Below are 19,132 nucleotides of genomic sequence, written 5' to 3' on the forward strand. Positions count from 1 at the left end.
AAGTTCTACCAGACACCTCTAGTCTCTAGACTCTCCTGAAGTTCTACCAGACACCTCCAGTCTCTACACTCTCCTGAAGTTCTACCAGACACCTCTAGTCTCTAGACTCTCCTGAAGTTCTACCAGACACCTCCAGTCTCTACACTCTCCTGAAGTTCTACCAGACACCTTCAGTCTCTCCTGAAGTTCTACCAGACACCTTCAGTCTCTACACTCTCCTGAAGTTCTACCAGACACCTTCAGTCTCTACACTCTCCTGAAGTTCTACCAGACACCTCCAGTCTCTACACTCTCCTGAAGTTCTACCAGACACCTTCAGTCTCTACACTCTCCTGAAGTTAAACCAGACACCTTCAGCCTCTACACCCTCCTGAAGTTAAACCAGACACCTCCAGTCTCTACACTCTCCTGAAGTTCTACCAGACACCTCCAGTCTCTACACTCTCCTGAAGTTCTACCAGACAGAGCACTGCTGCTTTGGGACATTCTGATTCCTGCCCTCAGTAAAGGCTTCTCTCTCCTCTCCTCCCTCGTCTTCCGTGCTTGCTGTTCCTGTCTTATTCTGTCTCATGTCAGAATCTAACTAGAACCTCTCTTTACACTGCTATATCCGAACCGGAACCTTAGAATTGATCAGCTGGTCTCTCAATGTAATCAACCAAATGTTTTTCAACAAGACGATCGGGCAATGGAGAGCCCACATGTCCTGATAGGACGTTTGCTGGTGGATACAGGCTGGACTCCTGGGACAGCTGGAGGATCGTGTGTCTGTCCATGCTTTCCATGGAGGACGTGGAAGACCTCTCCATAATTGGATTGATGATAACAGGTCTGCTGCTGATTGGAGCTGCTGGGTTCCTGATCTATCACCAAGTGGAGAAGGCAGCTGGCAGCTGCATTGGGACGGCTGCCAATCGTCCCTGAGGGACAGCAGGACTTTGAACGCTCAGACTCATGTGATAAACCAACTCAAGAGTACACAAGACGTGACTCTTGAACATTTACGAGGAATGCAAACCAACTTGGAGAATTGCAGAGCTCTGCTGGAACGCTTAAATGGCCACAGATTTGGAGCAGCATGGAGACCAGAGACTGAAGGACGAGAGAAAGACGAAGACGTCCTGACCCAAAATAAATCTGATCTACATTCAGATTCCCTCCGACGTCCAGATGCTGAAGGCTGGACTGTTTTTCTATTTCTCCTGGAGGTGGATGTTATAACGGAGGCTCTGTCCTTCCTTGATGTCTCCTCACACCCGTCCCCCTGGGAACTTGTCTCTGACCAGGACTATCAAGGTCGTCTCATGACGCCAGACGCTGGACTGACACTGCAGAGAGAAGCAACAGTTCTGCTTCACCACCTCTGTTGGCCCCTCCCCTCCTCCCACACAGAGGCAGGTGGAGGCTGTGAGCTCCACCAACCTAACCCAGTGGCTGGCTGCAACCTGACCCCCCCCCCATGCCCACATGTGCTTTGTCTTGGAGATATCTTGTAATCTGTGTTGATGCTTTAAATGTGCTGAGGTGGTTTTTTTCCCTAATTCCACACTGTACTACCTTATAGAGCAGTTTAGAATCTGCTTTGTTTTTCTCCTCACCTCTCGTCTCTCTTTTCTCCAAGCTTCAAAGAAATTTTGTTGTACTTGTTGCAATGACAATAAAGTTGATTGATTGATTGATTGATTGATTGGTTGATTCAGAGGCATAAAACCACTCATAGTGTCCTTTTCGCCTCACACAGCCACATTAGCTTCGTAGCTTCGTGGAAAGCTATCTGTGAACGCTAACGTTAGCTTCTTAACTTATTAACAATGTGATGGGAGAAACTTGCTGCCAGTAATAATGTCAAACGTCATCACAGCCAATCATAATGCGTCGTCATCGGCAGGCGCGGGTGAGCCCCGCCCCGGACAGATTTGTTAGCGCGGACAGATCTGGTACCGACTACCGGGTTGCCGGGACCCAGCGGCTAGGCGGCTAGGCTCCGCGGCGAGGCGGACGCTCTTCCATGCGCCTTGTTCTGTGGTTGGCCGGCGGCTGGATTGTCAGAATTGAAGTTCAACATGACTAAAGGCCCCTGCATACTCCCATAAGATCCCATAAGAAGAAGAAAGTTGGGCAGTGCAGGTCCTGCTGAACAAATTGACCTCATGTCTTCTTCCAGCTCCTTCTGGACGAACAATTTAGTTTCAGCTGTTCCAACTGTCCTGGCTGAACTGTGTAGGAGCTGCTCTGCTGAAACTTCTGCTCTGCCGTGCTGCTCACGTGTTCCAGTTCACTAATGACTATCAGTCATATTTTAATCATATTTAGCTTGTAACATCACTACTGCACCTGAACCCTGCAGCTCGTTAACATGTCAGAGGGCAGGTTTACATGATGCACCTGAACGCATCACTCAGAGCTGTCAGCTCCTGCAGTGAAAACCAACCAGCATGGCGCTCTGACACAAACTCTCTTTTATTACTGAAACAGTTCAGAGAAATGTGTTTCTGAAAGCACTGGAGGACAGAAATAAACTGTGCAGTTGTGGCTGCTGTGAGGGGGCGTGGCCTGCTGTGAGGGGCGTGGCCTACGAGTTTGTCAGCTTCTTATCAAGTATGAACAGTCCTGCTGAAAAAGCTTTTTCTTTGGCAGCTGGCTGACATCACTGCTGAACTTTCTACTTGTTCTTATGGGTCCTAAAAGGGAGTATGCAGGGGCCTTGTCCAGCCATTTCCTGTCCGGCCGTCCCCCGTGTGGCTGGGCCCTGACCAGCCAGTTCCCGTTCAGTCAGCCGCCTCTCTGATTATCTGGGGAGCCCCAGGAGACTTCCTGGCCCTGACAGTGTCCACAACAGCTGTGCAGTGGGGGCAGTCGAAATTCCTCTGTGGACTGGATGGCGAGCCCGCCTGTTGCCAGAGAGAGGGACAGATGTCGCTCCTCCTGCCCTGGCTCCTCAAGCAGTGGTTTCCCTGAGTTCCATAGTTTCCTGTGTTCGTAGTTTCCTGTGTTCATAGTGTTCGTTGTTTCCTGTGTTCGTAGTTTCCTGTGTTCGTAGTTTCCTGTGTTCATAGTGTTCGTTGTTTCCTGTGTTCATAGTTTTCTGTGTTCATAGTTTCCTGTGTTCATAGTGTTCGTTGTTTCCTGTGTTCATAGTGTTCGTTGTTTCCTGTGTTCATAGTGTTCGTTGTTTCCTGTGTTCATAGTTTCCTGTGTTCATAGTGTTCGTTGTTTCCTGTGTTCATAGTTTCCTGTGTTCATAGTTTCCTGTGTTCATAGTGTTCGTTGTTTCCTGTGTTCATAGTTTCCTGTGTTCATAGTGTTCGTTGTTTCCTGTGTTCATAGTTTCCTGTGTTCATAGTGTTCGTTGTTTCCTGTGTTCATAGTTTCCTGTGTTCATAGTGTTCGTTGTTTCCTGTGTTCATAGTGTTCATTGTTTCCTGTGTTCATAGTTTCCTGTGTTCATAGTGTTCGTTGTTTCCTGTGTTCCCCCGAGTCCCAGTCCTGTTATTCCTGTGAGTCCCAGTCCTGTTATTCCTGTGAGTCCCAGTCCCGTCTGTCCCGAGTCCCTTGGCCTCCATGCCTTCTATCCCAAGTCCCCAGACTCTAGCTCCTCCCCCTGTTTCTTGTCTTTGGGCCATCAGGTGTTGGTCCTTGAAGGGGGGATTCTGTCAGGTCTCTGTGTCTGTCTGCCCCTGTGTGTCTCACCTCACGTTTCCAATTAACCAATGGTCTTCTCCCGTTATGGTCTCGTTATGACTTCCACCTATGTCCTCCCTCTCCCCCTGTCGTCTGGGTCAGCTGGTCTGGTCGTCTGGTCACTTGTCGCTCCTGCTTCCTTGTGTTCCCTGGACTTTTGTACAATAAACTTGGTTTTTATGGAACTCTGTGAGTCTGCGCTTGGGTCCATCTGCACACGTCCTCCCCGCTAAGGCTTGACCGTGATGGCTGATGTCATTTATGTAGCGCAGACATAGTCTTGGACTCACTATTTAGTTTTGGACAACCCTGTGTAACCTTGAACCTGCGTTCAGGCACGAGGAGGAGGAGTCCCAAAGTCCCAGAATCACAAATGGTTTCCTGCCCAATAAGTAACTGTTCACCCAAGAGAGTTAAATTTAAAGAAAAAAATGATCTTGTTGAAAATTCTTCTGTTAAAACCGAGAATGACTTTCGGTTTGGGTTCGATTCTTCCTGAGCTTTCGCAGTGTTTTGTCGATCAACAGTCGTCCACACAGATATAACATAAAGCGACGACCGGCTGGTTAAAGCATCTTCCCCCAGCGACTTGGGAATAAAGTCAGAAACAAACTTGGTTGTCCTCCGGTTCCCCTCCCCCACTGGTAAGCACTTGATTCTTTATGTCTTCCTCAGCTCTGCAGCTGCTTTAGAAATCAAGACTCCAACCTGCTTTCCTTCGTGACCTGAAACACTGAATCCAGCGATGGAAACCAGAGGTGGACTGGGCTGCAGCGGGGGGAGTCTCCCACGTTCCACACTCAGTCCTGAGATCTGGACCAAGGACCTCGTCCTCCTGCTGGTTCATCAGATGGTTTTTAAGTTCCTTCAGGCTTTTCTTTAACCGCGTGTTGTGGATGTGAAGCTCGACCAGCAGCTTATTCTTGTGAGAAATCTGCTGGAATTGTTTTGCAATCAGCTCGTCCTTCCAGTCTGCAGGAAGTCGTCCTGCTCCTGCTGAACACTTCAATTCAAGTCTTCAATTTCCTCCTTTGCTCCGTCTCTCGGACCTTGAGCTGGGCCCAGCTCCATGGCAGTGGTGTCACGGTGTTCATTCAGAGTCATTTTCCTGGAGCTCACAGAGATTTTTTCTTAACGATTATTTTCGATATTGGCTCGGTCTGCTGTGGCATCTTTTACCTGATGCTTTAGCATCAACAATTCTTCTTTTACAGTCTCAAACTCTCCGTCTTTCCTCTTGTTCAGCTCTTCAAGGTCAGACACATTGGCTGAGAGCATCATATTCTCAATATGGAGGACAGGCATTTGTTCCTGCAGTTCTTCCACTTGTTCCAACAAGTTGTTATTTACGCTTACGCTTTACGTCTTTTCTTTCCAGAAACGTTTTCAGATGCTCTCGTTCTTTCTGGCTCGTTCTGTTCAATCAGAGAATCTTCTTTTTCCAGGGCATCCTGCAGCTCCAGAGAGAAGTTCATGGATCTCCTCTAACAGTCTGGGCCTCTCTCTGGGGTCCTCTTGAGCCGGCTCCACTTCAATCTGGAGGTTCGCTTCTTTTTGTTGGATATTATTTTCTACAAGGCGATTAATCTCTGCACAGAGGTTATCCACCAGTATTCTGTACCCCTCCTCCTTTTCCTGAAAACTTTGAACATCTAAGCATGTTTCCATGATCTCAGCTTCTTTCACTTGGAGTGTCATTCTGGCACTTCTGTTCTTATCTCTGGTTTAGTTATTTGAGATAAACCTGGTCCTGCTTGTTCAGTGATCCTGCTTGTTCAGGGTCTGCGATCTACCGAGTGTAGCTCTAGTTTAGTTTTTTTCCAGTGTAACCAAACAGACAGACTTAAAGACAAGAGGAGTTAAAAGAATCTCTAAAAGAAAAACAGCCGATGGGGCAAAAGTGAGAGTAAGGAGCAGTTCAGAGCTGACAGATATCAGCAAAAGTTATAGGAAAACAGACCCTCGACCCTACCCTCCTGAATGGAAAGCAAGTTATAAGACAAAGACAAGAAAAAAACAAATAAACTCCACAACACATTTAGGTGGAGCTCAGAAGGAGGTGGAGTTCCACTGGAAGCTTTTAATAAGCTGCATACTGACAACAACACAGATCCCTGTGGGGAATCCTATTAGTCTTATTTAATGTTGAGTTTTATCTGTGAACACTTGAGGTACTATGAACCATGATCAACATATCCAGGATCTCTGCTTCCTGGATTAACATACCAGGATATCTCTGTTACCTGGATTAACATACCAGGATATCTCTGTTACCTGGATTAACTAACCCAGACATTCTGGATCCTGATCAGCATTAACAGGAAGCAGGTTATCACCTCACTAGTTCAACCAGAGTTTCCCTCCAGGATCAGAGCGTTCACCTGAAAGGGGCGGAGCTTGCAGCATGTGACCAATCACAGAGGGAGAAAGCCTGCAGAGCAGCTGACTTTACCATAGAGCAGCAGTTAATCTCTGAGATTATGAAGAATTCCAACCCATCCAGCAGCTCAGAGCAACACTGCTGCTGCAGCCAGAACCAGAACCTTCCTGACTTGTTAATGCTGACTTGGTGAGATTAGAGCAGATTAATTCATGGGACAATAGAACCGGAGTCACTTTCACTTTATTCCAGCAGAACGGTTCCAGGCAGAGCTTCCTCACTGCTCTTCTTTTACTTTACATTTTACCTCCACTGGTTCTGAGGAGGAGGTTCTGAGGAGGAGGTTCCTCCGTGTGAGTGTGTTTCCTGTTGGAATATTAATTCATCACCGTGACGACAGGAGAAGTTCTGCTTCCATTAATTCATGGTTCTGCAGTTCTGTCAGTGTGAGCATTATTATTAGGCTCATTATTTCAGATCAACCCTCCTGGAGCCAAACAGACTGGGAACAAGTCAAGAACGAGAACAAGAACAAGAACAAGAACCTCCTTCAGAGCCTCAGTGACCAGATGTTCTAGATACTTTCTCCTCTCCTCTCCGCTGCAGCTCAGAGCTGAACCCGCCCACCAATCACCGTCATTTAAGAATGGGCGGGGCATTTTCCAAGAGACCTGATTGGTCAGGAGGTGGAGCTTTACACTCACTGTGATCTTATCCAGAACATATCCTGCTCCAGAGCAGGTTAGACATTCAGAGTTAGTTACCATGGTGATTTATCCTGGGAAGAACTGAACCAGCGTCTTAGTACGGAAAACCAGAGTTAATCCTGAAGTTACCTAGATAAGAGAAAACCAGAGTTAATCCTGAAGTTACCTGGAGAAGAGAAAACCAGTTAATCCTGAAGTTACCTAGATAAGAGAAAACCAGAGTTAATCCTGAAGTTACCTAGAGAAGAGAAAACCAGAGTTAATCCTGAAGTTACCTAGATAAGAGAAAACCAGAGTTAATCCTGAAGTTATCTAGATAAGAGAAAATCCAGTGTTTTTGTTATTTTGCCTGCTCTAATGGTGATTTGAAATTCAATGACATTTTTATCTGTAAAAACTTTGTTCAATCCAAGACATCAGCTCTTAACAGGCAAACTTTAATTTACTTAACCATAAAGAAAAGTCCAGACATGCATGTTTGTTTCAAACATCATGCATCTCTTCTGTTGGTGTTGTTGTGAAGCAGTACATCCAGTAGGGGGCAGTGCATGTTGATCGTTTCATAGGGACAACTTCTTTCATCCAAACATCAATGACACGGGTTGAAAACTGCTGAAATAAGTATTTGTGTAACTAGTATTTAGATCTGGTCTGTGGGGATCACTTTTGTTTTCGACAAAGCTTGTCAAGACGTTTGTGAACTGTTTGCACGGATCATCTGAAGCGACGTCGCCCTGATGTCCAGGACAGGTCATGTCACACGTTCACACACGCTTTGCTCAAAGGCATCTTTACTCCTGTTGTCTTCTAAGTTCTCTTCTCTTCTTTATTCCTTTCTCTGAGCTGTACTGCTCTACACTGCCCCCTCTGGTCATCAGTGGTATCCCTCCGTTAGCAACACGCCTGTAAGCTCAATTATTAAAATTAATAATGAAAATTAATGGTAAACAAATTCAACAAGTGCATGTAAAGATTTTTTTAGGAATTACTTTTGATGAGAAGTTCAGTTGGAAGCCGCATATAAATATCCTGAAGTCAAAATTAGCAAAAAATATTGGCATAATGTGTAAAATCAGATTAGTACTAAATCTAATTCATTCAGTTTATTATAAAACTCCTTCATTCTTTCATATCTGAGTTATGGTATGGAAATATGGGGAAATAATTATAATCTTCCACCTCATATCTAGAAGTTATTCCAACATAGAGAGTCGATACAGGCTCAGGGGTTTCTGGGTTTTCTCTTCACAATAAGTCAAGAACAAATAAGACAGTCGAGGTGTTTCTGTAAGAGACGTTCGTCTTTGGGACAGCCTGGACGAAAACTTCAAAACAGCGGAAACACTTCAAACATTCAGAAGCTAAATCTGGAGCGCAGGAAGGACGAGAGTCAAAGTCCCTGTGTCCCTTATGTTTGGTTTCTCAGCAGTGGCAAAGGAAATGAAAGTTTTTGTTGTTGTTCTTGGTTCGGTTACTTCAATTGCAGAAGCTTTACTTGTATTATGTCCAGAGTTAGAAATAAGTTGAACTTCAGCCTAAACCCTTCGGTCTTTTTTCTTTGTTGTTACCGAATAAACTATTACTACTACAAAAAAACCCGACAAAATTACATATGTAATAATGCATAAAATAGGTTATTGTGCAGAGATGCAGCTTAAAGAGCCATTGCATCATAGTGATAGATACTCGTGTAGCCAGAATAAGTACCTTTACTAATGAAGAAAAATTCCCTAAAAACCAGCTGCTATTCCAGAAACTTCTGGGGGTCAAAGAGGAAAACAAACCTCAGCTTTTCGTGGACTTGATATCTGGTCTGTGGCTGGTGAATAATTTAATCCAGAATCCTGGAAGTTGTAGTGAACACAAGTAAGCTGCCCCAGACCGCCCAGCTGTGCTGCATTCAGGGACTTCTTGAGAACTCCATCTTCAAAATGGTTTTGACCATAAACTACAACCAAATCTGTTTATCTTCTTCAGCCATTGTTGGTTGACAAAACCGCTGTTAAATCAACACAACTATATTTTTGCAGTTAGCTAGCGCTGGAGAGGAAACTCTGGCGAGCCAATCAGAGGGCTGGAATACTATGACGTCACCGGACCCCTGCTGGCAGGCCCGGAGTCGCCAACTCACAATCTGATTAGTGATCGACTCTTATTTAGTGCTGCTGACGCCTGCAGAATTCAGGAAGATTTCTTTAGCAATTAACTACCTGTCTGGAAACAGCAGCCGGGGGAGGAGCTATGAGAGGAAAGGGACAGAACACCTGGAACTATTTAAGAAGTATTCATGGACAAAATAGAATTAACTTCAGTCTGTGACTCAGATGTTTGTCTTCGGCCTGCAGAGAACCCTTCAGACCCTGACCTGGCTGTAAACGGTGCTAACCACTGCTCCCTTCCTTCATGTCCTTTGGTGTCTTCAGGTGACGGAGCAGATCAAGGTGGAGCAGACGGCTCGGGACCAGAACGTGGCGGAGTACCTGAAGCTGGTTAACAACGCCGACAAGCAGCAGGTGTCGCGGATCCGTCAGGTGTTCGAGAAGAAGAACCAGAAGTCGGCGCACAGCATCGCTCGGCTGCAGAGGAAGCTGGAGCAGTACCACCGGCGCATGAAGGACAGTGAGACCAACGGCAAGCACAGCCACAAGGACGGCGGCGGCAAGGAGTCCGGGACACACAGCAAGGAGGGCAGCCTGCGGGACATTAGCGCCACGGGCCGACACCCGGCGCTGGACAAGGTGAAGACCATCGGGCCCGGCGTGTCGCTGTCGCCACCCTTCTTCTTCAACAAGTCACTGGGGATCGCCAACCTCATCAGGAACAAGTTCGGGAGTGCCGACAATATCGCCCATCTGAAGAGCTCCATGGAGGCGGGCTCGGGGCTGCAGGTGGAGGCCGGCGCCCGGGGCCTGAGCGGCAGCGCCACCACCATCGCCAAGCCCACCAAGTACCAGAGCGACGACGAGTGCTCCACAGGCACGTCCGCCTCCGCCGACTCCAACGGGAACCTGGCCGGCGGCTCGGGTGCCGGCTCGGGGGGGCTGGGCCGGTCGGAGTCCGGCGGCCGGCTGGTGGAGATCCTGGACATGGTGCGAGAGATCCGGGAGGCGCAGACACAGCTGGCCGACGACATGGAGACCATGAACACACAGTTCAAACGAGACTACAGCTACTTCACACAGGTGATGCAGGAGGAGAGGTACAGGTGAGCACAAGCCAAGGGTCAAAAGGTCTTTTTTAAATATATATCTTTCAGTCTTCAAAGTGATCATGAGCTAGCCTACCGCCACACGGCACACTGTCTCACAAAGTCCTGACTTCACATTAAAATCTGGACTTTCCAAACTAGAGCTACACTCGGTAGAACACAAACTTTCACCAACACCACATTTCTTTGTGGAACCTAGTTAACATCGCTAGCATGTTAGCTCAAATTGATGCTAACTAGCCTGTCAGCTAGCAACATCACTGTGTGAAACCCTAACTCTAACCCTAACCCTGGGCCACAAAGATAAACCACTACCCGAGTCAGTGCGCTCACACTGGTGTTTCTGGATACTTGCACAACCCAGATGTTAGCTGTGAGCTGCAGAGCGGAGTGAGCAGTCTGCTAGCAGGCGGCTAATGGAGCAGAGCTAGAAGCATGCTAGCACGCGGCTAATGGAGCAGAGCTAGAAGCGTGGTAGCAGGTGGCTAATGGAGCAGAGCTAGAAGCGTGCTAGCAGGCGGCTAATGGAGCGGAGTTAGCAGAGTGCCAGCAGGTGGCTAATGGAGCAGAGCTAGCAGAGTGCTAGCAGGCGGCTAATGGAGCGGAGTTAGCAGCGGAGTTAGCAGCATGCCAGCAGGCGTCTAATGCATAGACATAATAAAGAGGAGACGCCTCATCCACTGCTGCCGCCCACTAGAGCGGTGGCGTTTACAGGGCGGCCATCTTGGACAGGTTGCAATCGCTCCTGCAGCGCAGTACTTCTATAGAGGAATGACGTGAGTTCACTGTTAAAGCTAAATCACACAATTCTCAAGCAATTTTCACAGACAGACAGACAGACAGTTTTTATTATTGTATTATACTTACTGGATTCCTATATTATTATTGATATTATTATTATAACCATTACTACGGCTGAGTATAGCCAGTAACCTGTTTGCCCACGATAACAGTATTATCACAATACAGTGATTCTGCTCAGTTTATCGCTGGAAGTTTAGTCTTCGATATATTACGACATCTGTCTCACTGAAGAAACTCACAATTTATTGACTGAACCCATTTCACATGAATTACAGCGCAGTACAACACATTAACACACTGAACAAAGTGTGTACTGCACATTAACACACTAAACAAAGTGTGTACTGCACATTAACACACTAAACAAAGTGTGTACTGCACATTAACACACTAAACAAAGTGTGTACTGCACATTAACACACTAAACAAAGTGTGTACTGCACATTAACACACTAAACAAAGAGTGTACTGCACATTAACACACTAAACAAAGTGTGTACTGCACATTAACACACTAAACAAAGTGTGTACTGCACATTAACACACTAAACAAAGTGTGTACTGCACATTAACACACTAAACAAAGTGTGTACTGCACATTAACACACTGAACAAAGTGTATACTGCACATTAACACACTAATTGAACGCTAGTTAGCAGCATGCTAGCAGGCGGCTAATGGAGCGGAGCTAGCAGTGTGCTAACAGGCGGCTAATAGAGCGGAGTCAGCAGCATGCTAGCAGGCGGCTAATGGAGCGGAGTCAGCAGCATGCTAGCAGGCGGCTAATGGAGTGGAGCTAGCAGCGTGCTAACAGGCGGCTAATGGAGCGGAGTCAGCAGCGTGCTAACAGGTGGCTAATGGAGCGGAGTCAGCAGTGTGCTAGCAGGCGGCTAATGGAGCGGAGTCAGCAGCGTGCTAGCAGGCGGCTAATGGAGTGGAGCTAGCAGCGTGCTAACAGGCGGCTATTGGAGCGGAGTCAGCATCGTGCTAACAGGTGGCTAATGGAGCGGAGTCAGCAGCGTGCTAGCAGGCGGCTAACAGCAACAGGAACTGACGGCCCACCGCGGACCTCCAGTGTTTCCACAATGGAGGACATATGTGTCCTCTCCAGGAGCTGCTGTGTCTGAAAATGTAATGGATCCTTGATCACGACAAATCCTCCATGAAAATTTCAGTTTTGGTGAAAATTTGGTGAAATTTATACAAACCAATAAATACATTTAAAAACATCACCACCACATTTCGTGGGCAAAACCAATGAAAAGATAACGAAATAAAAATGCAAAAGAATTTCCAACGTAATCTTTTTCGAGCAAACAGCCCCGACACGATGCCGCCTGACTGGAGAATGGAACCTTCCAGTGCCTCCAGCGGAGCTGCAGAACCACATCGGAATGGTTACGTGGATTTCTGACAGAGACAAATAAAGGACGTGGAGATCAATTTGTAAAGAAAACAGTTGATCTGCAGTAAACATGAGATTCATTCTGTACTTTCTTCTGCAGCTGCTTTAATGATCAGATCATGGCTCCGTCAGCTTTTACAGTTTGATCATTAACTGATTGATTGATTATTTAGAAGGAGACAGCAGAGCTCAAACCCTCCACACTGCTGCTAAGTCAAACAAGGTGAAACGTTTGAGCAGGAAGACGGACATGCTGCTGTGCTGTGAACACACATACACTCATAAACACACTCATAATTACGTGTCCTCGGCTCGCTGCCTTGCTCACTGGCGTCCTGTCTGTCAGGTATGAGCGTCTGGAGGATCAGCTGAACGACCTGACAGAGCTGCACCAGCATGAGACCAGCAACCTGAAGCAGGAGCTGGCCAGCATCGAGGAGAAGGTGGCCTACCAGGCCTACGAGAGGGCCAGAGACATTCAGGTGAAACAAACAACAGTGTTTTAACCCTTTAATCCCTGCAGAGGTTCTGGGATTAGAGCGGAAAATTACTAAAACAGTTCGTTTCCAATGCTGCTGATTCACATGTGAAGCAGGTGTCAGGCTCACTGTGTGTGTGTGTGTGTGTGTGTGTGTGTGTGTGTGTGTGTGTGTGTGTGTGTGTGTGTGTGTGTGTAGGAGGTGCTGGAGTCGTGTCAGACGCGCGTGTCGAAGCTGGAGCTGCTGCAGCAGCAGCAGCAGCAGACGGTGCAGCTGGAAAACACAGACGCCAAAGTGCTGCTGGGAAAGTGCATCAACATCATGCTGGCCATCGTTACCGTCATCCTGGTGTGTGTGTCCACCGCCGCCAAGTTCACGGCGCCGCTGCTGCGCAGCCGCCTGCACCTGGCGCTCACCTGCGTGGGCGTGTCGGTGCTGGCGCTGCTGTGGAAGAACTGGGAGCACCTGCAGTGTGCACTGGAGCGCCTGCTCCTCCCACACTGACCCCGGACTCTGCGGGCGGATCGCTTCAGGCTCGTCTCCTGAGACTGTCTTCACGTAGCCTTACAGCCGCAGCAGAGACGTCCACAGGAATCCCAACATGAAGTGCAGTCAGCACGGAGCGGCTGAGACTCTGGCCACCTGAGGCCCCCCCTGCTGCCCCCCCCCCCTGCTGCCACCACTCGGGGCGTGTTCAGGAAGCAAAGATGTGGACAAGTAGAAACAGTTTCAACTTGGAGTCACTGAAGTGGTTCTTTGTTGCAGGAAAGTCATACAGTCGTCTCACTATTGCTGAGGTCTCACTCAGGATTTATTCCTTCAGGACTCAGTGAGTTCACAGCAGATTAAGGAGGAACTCCCTCCAGATTAATTCCATGTTCAACACAATTCTTTCACGACCTTCGCTCAAGATTCACTTAACTCCCTCCACATTCACTTACGTTTGGTACAGCAATTGCTCGATGGTTTCACGATTCTAGGCAGAATGCAGCCACATTCCAACGCTCCAGAGAGCTGACGGGGGTCAAGGGTCATGCTCAGGGAGCCACGGTCAACTGTGGGATTCATACCTGCCAACGCCTTATCCCAAGTCTGCTTCTCTAACCTCTCGCCCACCACTGCCCCTTTGATACTCAAGATTTGTATGATGGTGACTTGAGATTCTTAAGATTTCTACATTACTTACTGGAGATCCGGTCCTCACTGGTTCAACATGCTGAATTAGATAAAGCCAAACAGTCGCTCAACATCCCAACAAGATTCTCTCCAGATTTGCAGACGACCCTTCACTTTGGTTTGTGGTAATCCGTGGCGGCCGTGCATTTCAGACCTCAGCCTTCACCGGTGCAGGTCTGACTCAATCCACCCTCAAGAACTTTTTATGGCTACCAAAACCATGTTACCATGCAGAAATGCAGTATAAAGAGCCTTTGTATTACAGATAGATACTCGTGTAGCCAGAATAAATACCTTTACTGATGAAAACAATCAGAGTTCAGTCTCACCTTCTGCTGCATAAAAGAAGCGGCTGATTTTCCCAAAACTTCTGGGGGTCGAGGACGGAGACAGACGTCAGCTTTCCATGGTCTTAAAAATAATATAATGACAAATAACATAATCCTGAATCCTGCCAACCAAGGAAGTTGTAGTGAGCACTGGTAAATTACACCAGACCTCCATGCTCATAGTGCTGCGGTGCGTTCAATGACCTCCAGGAAAAGTCCTTCTTAAAAATGTTTGACAATAAATCTGCCACCAAATCTCTTTATCTTCTCCTTCAGTCATTGTAGGTTGATCAAACCTCTATTAAATCAACCAATATATATTTTGTTCTTGCAGCTGCTCCAGATGCAGTCAGCTAGCTGGAGAGTGAACTCTGACCATCCACTCAGAGGGCTGGAATATGCTGACGTCACCCTCGGCCTTCTAGAAGGTCCTGAGTCGTGAATATCTAAATCTGATTGGTTGAAGCAGCAGCGATCGACTCTTGTTTTCCACTGCAGACGCCTGCAGAACTGAACCTGAAGGCCTCAGGCAGATTTCTTTACCCGGCAACAGCTGATGGCTGGATTGTGATTGGGTCAAAGCTTTAATATGGAAGTTCAGTCTGGAAGCAGCAGTCAGGGGAGAAACTATGAGAGGAAGCAGACAGTTTGGAATTATTGAAGAAGTATTGATGGACCAAATATGATCAACATCAGTCTGATTCTGATCTTTGTCTCCGCCCAGCAGAGAAGCCTTCAGGCCACCACTGTGGTTAAAACTCCAAACTGGCATCAGTCATTTGTTGCTTGCTTTATATTCTCTTGATGCTCGCTTGAGTTTCACGTGACAATTGACAAATTAAATTATTTGACACTTGCGACTGTTTTGCAGCAGACGTATAAATGAGGTCCAACAGTTGTTTGATTGCTGAGAGTTGTTGACCGTCCAGATGTGATTGCTGGATTCTCAGTCCAGGAATCATTCTGTCCTCAGACTTGAAGCAGAATGTAGACGAAGCTGAAGTTGTGCTTTTCATCTCTGACATATGAGTTTGGAGTTTGTATCTCCAATTTTTTGAGACCCTGCGTAAATAACCCAAACAAACCACAGAATATGTTTCCAGATGTTTTGTAAACTCCTTCCTGAACTCTGCCGTCTGTCGCAGTCCAGTGAGCGAAGGGCTTTCCTGAGAGCTGCCTGCCGATAAAAGACAAGCAGCTCCTCTCATGTGCTCACCGGGAGATTCTGACGACAGGCGCTCACACCGCACTGTGGAAACAGTCCTGATCCTTAAAGGGAACCTGCTGGAGCTCCGCCTCTCAGGAGCGATTACTGGCTGTGACTCCGCCTCCTGGAGCAGCAGGGTCCACCTGCCGCCGCCTCGCGCTCCATCTTCATTTTCCTCCACACACCTGCTTGTTTTTACACCGCGTCTGAATGTGGAACTTTGTTTGCCTGCATTACTGTGGTTTATCAGGGAACACTTTGACCTTTTGGGGAACACGGTTTTATGTATTTCTTACGTTCCAGCTTTTGCTTTCCATCTTCTACAACACTTTGTCCGAGAGGTCGAGCAGACACCGGCTGAATGTGGGAAATGTTACTCTCAACTGGCACAGCACTCACAAGACGCTCACAACACCACCTCCACATTCCCTGGATTGAAACTCACTCAGGTTTTGTTCACAGATTGGCACGATGCTTACAGGAAGCCTTTAGCGTAACTTGGGCTGGAAATTCGCTCGAGATTCACTCAGGCGTTGTGTGAGAAATGTGTGAATAGTGAGACTCGCACAGTATTCACTCAAGATTCAGGCCCTGCCCACACGAATCCAAAACAACCTTTGTCTCACCGGTATTCTTAAAAAGCTTCCGTCCACACGTCACTATGAACACGGCTCAGCACCAGGCTTCAGGGCTTGTAGTACACATGCCAGGCCTTTAGTGGCGTTGTGACTCAAACACACCAAAATGCAGAAGACGACACGGAGCACATAGAAAATTAGAAGTAGACTCCTGCTCATAGACTTCTATATAACTCAAGTGCTATAGATCTATGCTCCCGCTCCTCCTGCTGCTGGCGTCAGCAGCGCCACCTGGAGCTTGTTGTCCGTCATTGTTGTGGTTATTTGATGACATCACGGACCGCGGTGGGGGGGGGGCGGGGAGCTGGTGCGATTCCGTCATCTTTTTTTCCCACAGATGATGGTCTTTGCTGTCCAGCCAAGCCGGGTTTTACAATTTCCCCACTCTGGGACCCGGGTTCAAAAAAAGATTCCGGGCTTCCAAAGCTCCGCCTCCTGTGGCGAGCAAGCAAAAACAGTGCGTTTACGTGAATCTGCATTCTGGTGTGGACGGCTCCTCAGTCAAGACTCGTCCAATACTTCCTCTCCAAACTTGTCCAAGAATCTGCAGACACTCACTTCAGATTTCTACGGGTTTTGTGCCATACTCCTTTGAGATTCATGAGACACTCGATCGAGACTTCCTGCAGACTCGCTCAATATTAGGATATTACAATATTACTGTACTCACTTCATACTGAGAATCCGACCGTTCTTGTATGATGTTACTCAATATTGGCTTGAAATTCACATAAGAATCGCAGAATACTTGCTCAAGAGTCATGAAGCCTTGTGTGATATTCTCTCGATTCACAGGATCAAGATTTCCTTAAGGTTCGTGTCATTGTCACTCAAGAGTCGCTCAATTCTTGCACAGTACTTGTGTTATACTCTTGAAATTCATTTGTTCAAAACTCGCATGAGAGTTGCATTACTATCATGTGAGACTTGCTGAAGAATGGAAGGATACTCCAGACTCACAATACTTGCTGGAGATTCCTACGAATTTCACACGACGCTTGTTCGAAATTTGCGTAATGTTTCCTCGAGAATCCTCAAATGGCACTTTTCCCACTCAGCCTTACTTGCCTTGCCCCTACTCCAATCAGCCTCAGTCGTTTTCCATTCAACTATAGTGCAACCATGGTGTGGGCGGAGTCAGACCCCCCCCATCGTGCACAAGTAATCACCCCGATAAGAGGGGGAGCAAGCATGCATTGTAAATAAGCTCAAATTATAAATTAAATAGTAAATTTCTTATGTTTATTAATAATATAAAATGTGGATTGTGACTATGGTGCGTCACTGTGAGGTGTTTCGGTTTCACTGGTGCCCCTGTTAGCTGGTGACTCCTGCCACCAGCCGTTCGCAGCAGCTGATGTTAATGTGGCGAGGTGTACTAAAACAGGAAATATGAAAAATGCCCAACAACGCCACCTGGGGGATGGTACCCCAGGAAATACTAATTTTACTATAAAGGTGTCTGAACAATAGATCAACAGGCACCCAGGTTCATTCCGGCAGACAGAGACGTAATTTTAGGAGTAAATCAAATAGTTTTATTTTTAATAAACAAAAACAGAACAGAACCGGCAGGGACTGGAACTGCGGAAAACAGAAGGGTTAAGAGACAACTCTTTCAGAAAACAGTGGAATAAAAGTCGTGTTTTATTACAATTACAGTTTAAGAAATCTCAATGTAAAATTCAATCCAAAGCAAAAAGAACCAAACCGGGCCGGCGCCACGTGTGGAGAGGCAGACTACAGGGAGGAGTGTCCAGGGGTGCCACCACTACTCACCCTTAGTGCAACTCAGCAAGCTCACAGCAATCCTCACATCAAACTGGTGCAGTCTACAAGCTCACAGCAATCCTCACATCAAACTGGTGCAGTCTACAAAGTGTCCCTGGATGTCGACTCACATGCAGAAAACCAAGTGAAGGGACCTCACCACAGGAGCCTCGACGCTCCACATCCTGACACTCAGCTCTAGAACGTAAAGAACTCAATACAACAGAAAGAAAAAGAAAGTAAAGTAATGTAACCCAGTTGGTAAACACAGGAACCTAAACTAAATCAAACTAAGACCAAACAGCAGTGGTCACGTGGCAGGAGAACCTGGGAAAGGGGAAAACCTCATTAGCCAGGCTTAACCTATATTTACGGCTGAATGTATTGTAGAACCACGACCCTACTCACCACCTCTGGTATGGGGCATTAGCTAATTCCGTAAATGCAGAGAGGAGAGGGCTGCAACACAGGCCCTGCCCAGTCAACCACGCTTTAAACAAAAAGTTACAACTATTGAAAGAGTTACCAAGAAGAAAGTGTGAGTCTAACCACTTCTTCACCTACCTGGGGGAACCAACCACTGCCAGCCACAGCAGGAACAGAGACCAGGAAGCAGAGAGAGAACAAAGGGGAGCACCTGTCTTAAATAGCCTGGCCCTGATTATGTGGCTGCCTGCACCTGCAGTATTGCACCTGCAGTATTACACCTGCAGGTATTCCCCCACCACAATCAGATAAGACAAACAAACGCTACGATACTTTAAACTTTAATGGAAATGCAGTTAACAGGCGTTCTTCAGGACAGCTACGGGTTCTGATCGGGTTTTTGACATCTGCTGTGAGAAGGGGCGGCTGGAGGAAACTGGCCACCAGTTAACAGGGAAACCAGTTCATCCAAAACACCGTGGCTCGGAGACCTCCTGATACTCATAGCGGGTCGAGCTCCTGACTCCTGTCGCCACAAGACAAAAATTGCCTGCACATCGCCGCTGCTCCACTCGTTGACTGTTTTGGAGCGTTTTTGTTGAGATCGGGTTTTAAAAAATGGCGCCTGAACGAGACGCTCTCCTGACTCGTCTGTGTCGTGACGCGCTGGCCAATCAGCGGCTGATGTCTCATTGTCTACTCATCTTAGCTTGCTGGGAACCTCGGCCGAGTGGGTACCTGGTACGAAAGTACCTGGTAGCGGGGAGTAACTCGTAGTAGAAAACCATCAACAGAGAGCTGTCGAGTAGGGCTGAGGAGGAACTAGTGGAAAAGTGCCAAAGATAATTCACACCAGACTCACTTGGTTCCTCTTAAACAAGATCCATTCTAGAGTCACACCCCATCACCCCATCTGTCCCT

General features: G+C 47.2%; 1 protein-coding gene across 2 annotated transcripts in view; it reads left to right on the forward strand.

Moving 5' to 3' along the window:
• The window catches only part of tmcc3 (transmembrane and coiled-coil domain family 3), a 92,626-nt gene extending 77,368 nt beyond the window's left edge, over positions 1 to 15,258 (forward strand). Inside the window, exons 3-5 of one of the 2 annotated variants that reach the window (XM_080492079.1) lie at positions 9,192 to 9,973; positions 12,533 to 12,668; positions 12,864 to 14,429. In XM_080492079.1, coding sequence (XP_080348205.1) covers positions 9,192 to 9,973; positions 12,533 to 12,668; positions 12,864 to 13,169 — 1,224 coding nt within the window. In that variant the 3' untranslated portion in view covers positions 13,170 to 14,429. Of the gene's footprint in view, positions 1 to 9,191; positions 9,974 to 12,532; positions 12,669 to 12,863 lie in introns of both variants that reach the window. The other variant, XM_080492080.1, reaches the window with a different exon arrangement.
• Positions 15,259 to 19,132: the final 3,874 nt, after the last annotated feature.

The sequence above is a fragment of the Lipophrys pholis genome (genome assembly GCF_963383615.2).
Source record: "Lipophrys pholis genome assembly, chromosome: 22".
NCBI classification, from domain to species: domain Eukaryota; kingdom Metazoa; phylum Chordata; class Actinopteri; order Blenniiformes; family Blenniidae; genus Lipophrys; species Lipophrys pholis.